Source organism: Protomyctophum parallelum (genome assembly GCF_964188405.1).
Source record: "Protomyctophum parallelum genome assembly, chromosome: 7".
NCBI classification, from domain to species: Eukaryota; Metazoa; Chordata; class Actinopteri; order Myctophiformes; family Myctophidae; genus Protomyctophum; species Protomyctophum parallelum.
Window position 1 is genome coordinate 6,644,701 of NC_139705.1, and position 9,437 is coordinate 6,654,137.

Sequence of the window (9,437 nt, forward strand, 5' to 3'; positions counted from 1 at the left end):
TTTTTCCTCCAATGGACACAATGGGCCATGTTGTGGGAGGCCAACGCATACTCGCACTCAAGAGGGCAAAACGGGTGACTGCTTGCACGTGCTTGGCACAGATTTGGGGAAGCTACAGTAGCACTCTCACTGCACTTAGACTCCTACATGTTGGTTGCGGTAAGGAGTGGAACTCGGAGCGATAGCGTGTTCCTCCCCATGTGCATTATGCCCTCCTGGTGAAATTCCTCACGAGAAGTGGTGATGTGTATGAGAGGAGACATGTTGTCTCCCCAGAAGAAACAGGGGTTGGCAGCCAGTGATAGCGACTAGAAACATGGAGGGAATTGGCAATGTGTAACATTTGAGTAAAATAAATAACCTATCCTTTACAATGTATACTTATAATCAGAGATATAACTTGTTGTGAAGTGCTGAGATTGTACTGTAAATGTTTCTGTCATGGTCTGCATACCATGTCTCCCTGTCAGCCACTCCCACTCTCCATTCCTACCCTCAGTCATTGTCACACACCTGTTCCCACAATACACACCTGTGAACACTTCCACAATCAACCTGCTCACTATAAGACTGGACTCAAACCACACTCACACTGTCGGAACATAATCCATTGTCTGGTGTTCCATGTTGGTGTTTTCCTGTACCTGGATTTTCCTTGTTCTCGTAAGGTTTTTCACTTCCTGTGTTTTGTGCCTTTGGCTAGTTTGACCTTGTTGGATTTCCTAGTTTCCCCGTTTTTGAACAGTTTGGCTCTCCTGAGTTACTGCTGCATTTTGCATTTTTACTTTGCTGTAAACTAAGCTGCCTTCTGCTTAAATAAACTGTTTTTGAAACTACTCTGCCTCTGCATTTGGGTTCAGTCATTCTGCCACCGTGACAGTTTCCTGGCTTCTTGTCAAAATGTCCTTGAAACAGCTTGGGTCAATACAGAGAACAAACGGACAGAACACCATGTAGTTATCAGACAAAACTGCTTTTCAATTCCTCCTCACCAGACGTCATCGCCGTACTGGCTTGTGTAATCTTTGTCAAAAAACATTTACAGGCCTGTAACTCAAGAGTCAGAATGCACAAATGGATGGGGTCAATTTGGTTCCATTTGTACAGTGTGTTGAGTTATGGGGGTTCTTGAAAATAAAATGTTATAGAAAATCAAATCAAAATCAATCAAAATCTAAAATTTGCCACGGAGAAGGTCTTGCCACAGACACATGTTGCAAGACACATGTGTGTACACAATACACATCGATGACCCCCTATACTCCTCACAGTATAGGCTACTACTGTAAATAACCTACAACGGAGTGTAATATTTCTTTCAATCGTTTAAAGAATTCATATACGTTAGGATATATATTCAGCTTAGACTGAATTGTCTGTTAGATTTACATCTCCATCTGGAGGGATGGTATATTATAGCCTACAGTTCAGATGGCCATTATAATTTGGACCTATGAGTGTGAATTACGACATATTGTCATTGCATATAACCTCAGTTATAACCACACTGGGAATTTATAAAGAGCTGCAATCAAACATAGAAACATTCCAGCGTTCTATATTGAGTGTCCAGCATCACTGAGACCGGGCCCAAGGTCACACTGGATGGTGAGGCTTCGTACGCACATATAAAGAACAACTGTGCTGTGCTCTGCCTGTGTTTCATGGCCGCCCCAATGCTTTTCCAATGGAAGTCACGTGGTTTGACCAAACACTTGTTAGATTGCCCCCCTCCCCCCATCACACACAACTGTTTGGTCAAACCACGCGACTTCCATTGGAAAAGCATTGAGGCGGCCATGAAACACGGACAGCACAGAGCATGTTCGTCTGATATGTGTGTACGAAGCCTGAGAACTTAAAGGACCACTTCACCACTTTTCAACCTATCTTTATATAATAGGTCCTCACTAATAATCATGAAAAAATTGTGCAATTTTTTTCTACTCTGTCTGTGTCTCATAGGAGGGCTGTGGACAGTTCAGAAACGGTCTTCCAGTGACATCATCGATGGGGAATACAAGCTAATAGAAACTGCAGGCTTTCTAGTCCTGAAAAGTTGCAATGCGAAAATGGAAGCCATCGTTCTCATGATAATGAACATCTAAATATATTTGTAAAGAAGTCTTGTTTAAAAAAAAATCTGCCTAATGATGATGTCACTGGAAGACGGTTTCTAAACTGCCCACAGCCGTCCTATATGAGACACAGACTGAGTAGAAAAAGATCATGCCATTTTTTCATGATTATTAGTGAGGACCTATTATACGAAGATAGGTTGAAAAGTGGTGACGTGGTCCTTTAAGGCTCCCTGTGTTTGAACATTGTGAGTTCTGCTCTCCTGGGTGCATGCTTAACTTGTGAACTGACTCAACACCAACCCATGACAATGGAGGAATCGTCATCGTCATCATTGAAAAAATGCAAACATGTCAGAGCTTGACCTGCATGAATTGTAACATAATCTTTAAGCTCTGCCTTCTGCAGTAAAATACTCCCTCCCTGCATGAAAGGCAGCACTTATATTGAGAAAGATTCTGCTTAGCAAATAAGAGAACTGAGAACAAGAAAGAATGGTTTGCCATTCATCCAATAAAAACAAAGCAAATATTGACTAGATAATTCTAAGTTGTATAGGATGGAATCGTAGACCTTATTGGTTCCACGAGGGGAATTCAGTATGGCCATTATAGCAGGCACAAAAACACAAAACAGCAAACACTGCAGATAGGGGGGAAAAGTAGAGAAAATGAATGTATATAGGCCTATATCTTATGGTATAAGTGAAATTAAGTGGATGGGATCTTTTATTAAGAACGAATTGAAGATAGTACTAGTAGCCATGGTGTCTATATATTGTTATAGGCTATACGTAGAGCCTACATGCGTAAAGTTGTAGATGTCTGCGCGCACTGCGCACCACAGCACCATGGGGAGGCTCAGGCAGCCTCAACCATCCGTCAAACACGTTCTTTCGACTGGAGAGGGCGATGTCCAAACAAAAGCTAACCGCATTGCCTGAACAATAACAATATGAAAATGATACGCATATACAAATTTCGATTATTATCATCTTCGCCAATTTCCCTGCGTTTGAAGATTTAAGACATTGAAACGGATGTCTCGATGTAATCTCTCGCTCCGATATGGCACGTTGCTGGATCCAATAAGAGAATTCCACAGCGTCAGACGCGTCTGCGGTGAAAGATCGGTGCAGGGCTCGCATACTTTGCAGACGGTATCTTTATGATCTTTCGGCTGTTTGAGAGAGCCATGGTGAACTCCCTCATATTGATGCTCAGTTGGACTGTGATCGGCGAGGTTGTGAGAGCACAGAATGACACGGAGCCTATCGTTCTGGAGGGTAAATGTCTTGTGGTTTGCGACTCCAACCCGACCACAGATTGGAAGAGCTCGTCCTCTCCGCTCGGCATCTCGGTGCGCGCTGCCAACTCCAAGGTGGCTTTCTCTGCTGTCAGAAGCAACAACCATGAACCATCGGAGATGAGCAACAAAACAAGGATTATTTACTTCGACCAAGTAAGATCATTTAAAAAAAAAAAGTTATACGTGTGAGAACAACAATGTTTAACGTAGGACAACATTGGAGGAAATGTCCACGTTCAAGACTAATATATTGAACACGATTTGGAAATGAAGTTGTATCTATTTCACCATTCTATACTAACTTTTACCTATTTGTGGTTCATCTTCCAATTGTGATAGGCGGTATATATAGGCCTTTTCAACGTATAGGATCCGTCTCCATCAGAGAGTTATGAATTGTGCTACAGCTAATGCAGAAAGCAATTAATAACAAGATTCAGTAGTGGCTATTTGTCTATCTCTGAAGAAGAAGACGTGCAGCACACGAAGCCTTGCACTCACACACTCATCTTATATAGCCTACATTTATTTTGCATGGATACGCACACTTAGCGCGCGTACTCACGCACGCACGCGCACACACAAACACGCGCGCACGCGCGCGCGCACACACACACACACACACACACACACACACACAGTGACACGCACACACACTGACACTGTCACACACACAGGCAGGCAGGCACTACACAATATAATATCAGACATGGAGAGTTAAAGGGATTTAAAAATACAACAATGAAAACTATAGCATTTGCTATATTATCTGTTATCTCCATCAAGCACACAACTGTATACTTCACTAGACTGAATGTTAATTTCTACATCACTTCTGCAGTGGACAGGTTAGACAAGCTTTAATGATGTGTGAGACTGGCATATTAATGTGGCTCACATAATCAACAGTGTGTGCTGCATCAATAACCAGCAGATTCAAAGCAGGCTATACTGTCAGTATACAGTCAGTACAGTCAAAAGAGCTGCCAGCATTCTCCCTCATTAGAACATGTCATCTGTCTATCTACAACATATTGTGCCACAAATTGAATTATTTTAATTTAAAAACAAAATGATGTGTGTGTGTGTGTGTGTGTGTGTGTGTGTGTGTGTGTGTGTGTGTGTGTGTGCGCGCGCGCGTGCGCGCGTGCGTGCGTGTTCACTGAGACTAATACATGTAGTAAACAACTGCCAGAAAAGTGAAATTGAATAAATTACAAATATAGAAAAGATAAAAATGATGAATGAAAACAAATGGACATATTGGCTTTAAGATTGGCACTAGAGGTATAAGACCATCATGGGTCTCCAAAATCAGTGGGGCTGTTCATCCTGCAACATGACTGTTATAGATTATGAGATATGTTGTGTTCTCATTCTAAAATAAGTGCCACGTGCGACAGGCTGTGAGCTTGTAGGTGGACTATCTTTGGTGAAGAGATTTGGTGTAGAACAAAAAAAGTACAGAGCCAACTCAGGCCCAGTTTACTAAGTGTATAGACTAGGGTTTAAGTGGTGAAAAGGACTGCCCTTCGGCCCCTTCCGCATGGGAGTGAGTGGGACTGCATGGGGACTGCACAAAGACACAGTCATGAACCCTATTGTCTCTATAATTGGGGCAATCGTTTACAGAAGATAGCAGATCTACAAGCTCACAACACATCGTGTTGCGACAGGTTGTGCAGCTTGTACATTGGCTATATAATTTTCTCTTTCTGTCCTATAGGTGCTGGTGAATATAGGAAACTACTTCACATTTGAATCAGTGTTTTTGTCACCCAGAAAAGGAGTCTACAGTTTTAACTTTCACGTTATCAAAGTGTATCAGAGCCAAACTATACAGGTATGCTCTTTGTCTATTTCAATGTGTATGCAAACACACATGCACGCACACGCACGCACACGCATGCACATGCAGACGCACACGCACACACACACAGCCAGGGACCCAGGCACGGACACACATAGCTGTCTTCAGCACCCTGGATAGCTCAGGGTGTGTTCAGCACCTTGGATAGCTCAGGGTGTGTTCAGCACCCTGGATAGCTCATGTCAGGGTGTGTTCAGCACCCTGGATAGCTCAGGGTGTGTTCAGCACCCTGGATAGCTCAGGGTGTGTTCAGCACCTTGGATAGCTCAGGGTGTGTTCAGCACCCTGGATAGCTCATGTCAGGGTGTGTTCAGCACCCTGGATAGCTCATGTCAGGGTGTGTTCAGCACCCTGGATAGCTCATGTCAGGGTGTGTTCAGCACCCTGGATAGCTCATGTCAGGGTGTGTTCAGCACCCTGGATAGCTCATGTCAGGGTGTGTTCAGCACCCTGGATAGCTCATGTCAGGGTGTGTTCAGCACCCTGGATAGCTCATGTCAGGGTGTGTTCAGCACCCTGGATAGCTCATGTCAGGGTGTGTTCAGCACCCTGGATAGCTCATGTCAGGGTGTGTTCAGCACCCTGGATAGCTCATGTCAGGGTGTGTTCAGCACCCTGGATAGCTCATGTCAGGGTGTGTTCAGCACCCTGGATAGCTCATGTCAGGGTGTGTTCAGCACCCTGGATAGCGCATGTCAGGGTGTGTTCAGCACCCTGGATAGCTCATGTCAGGGTGTGTTCAGCACCCTGGATAGCTCATGTCAGGGTGTGTTCAGCACCCTGGATAGCTCATGTCAGGGTGTGTTCAGCACCCTGGATAGCTCATGTCAGGGTGTGTTCAGCACCCTGGATAGCTCATGTCAGGGTGTGTTCAGCACCCTGGATAGCTCATGTCAGGGTGTCTACAGGTATTATAGACAAATCCACGCAGGCTGCCCTGGGCGCAATCATAGCTAGCGTTGATTGCATACAGCTGGCCTACAGGGCACCCCACCGCGGATTAAGGCTCTGTTCCATTCTGGTCAAACAGAGTCAGGGTGCTGCTATTGTGCATGTTGGCTCACTGGAAACACTCTGCTACACCAGTGGGTCTCCAAGTCCAAATGGCCCTGTATGGTGTAACTCCGAGAGTGTACACATTTCAAATGGAACCAAATGGACCCGTACACTCTCAGGGTCCTTGGAATTAAAATGTTTGACAACGACTGTGCTACACTAAATGTAATCTCTCGACAGGCAATGACAAGAGGGTGGTGTTTTTCCTTAATTTGACGATTGGGTTCTCCTCAGATTGCACTAAATGTAATAGAACCTTAATAAGTAAAATTGGTAAGACCATGTGAAGGAAGTAGGGAAGGGCCAAACTTCTTTCTATGCTGTGCATAGAACCTATTACAGACAGTGATGTTTGGCCCCAACCTATACGTGAAGGCCCCCCAACCCGCTACTATACCCCTCCAAGCCCCATATCCCCAACCGCCACTCCATACCCATATCAAAAAATCTGAAAAGTCTGAAAGGAGGCAAGATGTGGAATCTGAAGCAGCTCAGTTTCCACTACAGCCTGTGAATGAGGGTGTGTGCTCTCTGTAGCTTCCTGTAGATGGCGCATGTATACAGTAGAGCAGGCCGCCTACTGGCCAAAGTCGGCGGAACATCTCACTTTTAATTAAAAAAAAACAATTTAAAAAAGTTATGATACTTTAAAGCAGTGGTATAAACCAGCCCTTTTAAGTTTATTCCAATGTTTAAGCCGAGATCTAAAAAAACAAACAAACACCGTAATATGTATAATATAGCATAAATGAAAGACATCATAATTGCTATTACAGATTATAGTACATTTACTAGACTATAGTACATTTACTCAAGTACTGCACTTAAGTACAATTTTGAGGTATTTGTACTTTGAGTATTTCCAATTTCCAATACTTTTACTTCTACTCCATACATCTCGGATGTATGGAGTATAGTGCTTTTACTTTGGGTACTTTAAGTACATTTTGATGCCAATATCTTTGTACTTTTTACACAACTGAATTCTGAATTCCGGACTTTTACTTGTAACAGAGTATTTCTACATTGCAGTATTGATACTTTTACTAAACATTTGAGTACTTTTTCCACCACTGCTCAAGGTCAATGGCTGTCTCTGTTGAATTGTCCCTGCAGGTGAACCTGATGTTGAACGGGAAGCCGGTCATCTCTGCCTTCGCGGGGGACAAAGACGTCACTCGCGAGGCTGCCACCAATGGAGTACTACTCTTTCTAGAGAAAGACGACAAAGTCTACCTCAAACTGGAGAAAGGGAACCTGGTTGGTGGATGGCAATACTCAACCTTTTCCGGCTTTCTTGTTTTTCCTCTGTAAAAGACAGACGATGTGATGTGCTTAATGACCATGTGTTGCCGCTGTAATTTCAAAACATTGCTTGCCAAACAACATCTTGCCAAATGAGTGGGGTGGTATCATGTGTACAAACACAAGAAAACACACCTTGGAAATGGGTCACATTCTCCAGTGAGTCCCTTCTCAGATTAAATATAAAGAAGACTTTAAATATCGCCCTTGCAATTTCAGTGTCACTCCACCATCTCTGAAGAATATCCCAAAAGTATTTTCAAAATGCATTCTGGAAATATATTTGTGGTTTTTGTTTGTTCATTTTACTGAACAGTTGTGTTCTAGTCTAGTTGGCACATTGCATTGTCGTGCCACTTGAGTAACATTTCATCAACCAAATTTGCACAGGTGTGGAGATTGTCATTTCAGTAAATTATTCATTTCACTGTTGGTTTAAAGGGAACTGCTGCTCATTTTCAACATTAGGCTACGATGCCTTAAGACCTGTAGCTGTAGGGTGGAAAGGCGTTGCCTACTGTAGGAGCCATATCATTTGATTTAATATTTTTGTACTAAATGTCGCCCCCACTGGTCGCCTTGGACAATAAGACCATAGCTCCCTTTAATTAGGCCACAGCTGTGTGTGTGTGTGTGTGTGTGTGTGTGTGTGTGTGTGTGTGTGTGTGTCAAAACGCCAGTAGAGAAACAGGCAAACTCACAGCCAGATTGAATGAAAGAAAGAAACTTTGTTGAAATATTTGTTTGAACCTGGAACCTGCGCTTGTTTGTTTTGAAATATGTATTAATTGTCTGGAGCCTGTTTTTGTTTTGTTTGCCCCCATTTTCTTTTTAAACTTTGACTCGTTAATATACTCACAACCCTGCCTGCCGCCCTCAACCGGGTTTCAATTCATCAAGAGTCATCAATCAACATCAACAAACAGTGAGTAAAACAAGACAGCCAAACTGCCCAAGTCAAGTCAAGTGTGAGCGAGCATGCTGATTTGCTGTGTTTCTCATTCTCAACCATTTTTGGGCTAGTAGTGGCAGTGCCCCGCTCCCCACCCCCTAGCAAAATGTAATTGTATAGCTTTGTGTATTGTTGCGTAAATAGGAAAAACAGCGCCCTCTGCTGTTTGTTTCCTTGAATTTGCCATGTTTTCATTCCCACTATCAACAATGTATACACAATTCTGAATGGCCCTGCTGACAGATTCAGTAGCATAGCTCGGAATCTGTTCTTGAGAGATTACATGGTCAGTATCATCATTGTCAGTATCATGGTCATGCAGTAACATGGTCAGTGTCACTATCATGCCAGTATCATAGTCGGTAATCAGTATCATGCCAGTATCATAGTCAGTATCATGACAGTATCATGGTCAGTAGCATCACTATCATGTATGTGAGTATCAAACATAAATGTACACAACACTGGTGATCAAAAAAGTATATGAAGCTATCTATGAAACCATGAAAAGGTTTAATCTGCAACACAATTTTGTGTAATAGGCTATGTATTATACAACAGGTCAATTTGAGGAAGCTTTAACCACGATATTGGAACACCTATTCAGTGATTATCTTAGTTTTAAGGTTAACTGCGCTGTATCCGCAGGCGTGCATTAATGACGATGAAGAACACCCTCTCGTCTTGTGTAATATTGCTTAAGTAGGGGTCCTGCTTCATCTCTCTCTCTCTCAGCTACTGAAAAACATTGATGACTCCTGGTCCGGTATGAAAATGTTCAGCATTCCCCTTTCACACAATGCTAACCATGTGTTTCTATGAAACCTGGCTTAGTTCTTAAAGCAGAAGACGAACCGCATAGTAACA

At 43.0% G+C, this 9,437-nt stretch overlaps 1 protein-coding gene across 1 annotated transcript; it reads left to right on the top strand.

Annotated features, from left to right (window-relative positions):
- Positions 1 to 3,273: 3,273 nt before the first annotated feature.
- On the top strand, positions 3,274 to 7,627 carry cbln4 (cerebellin 4 precursor; the record flags this gene model as incomplete). The annotated part of the gene is made up of 3 exons (XM_083769404.1): positions 3,274 to 3,540; positions 5,114 to 5,230; positions 7,430 to 7,627. The coding sequence occupies 3 exons, from the start codon at positions 3,274 to 3,276 to the stop codon at positions 7,625 to 7,627; spliced, it is 582 nt and encodes a 193-aa protein (XP_083625530.1).
- Between the last annotated feature and the right edge of the window lie 1,810 nt (positions 7,628 to 9,437).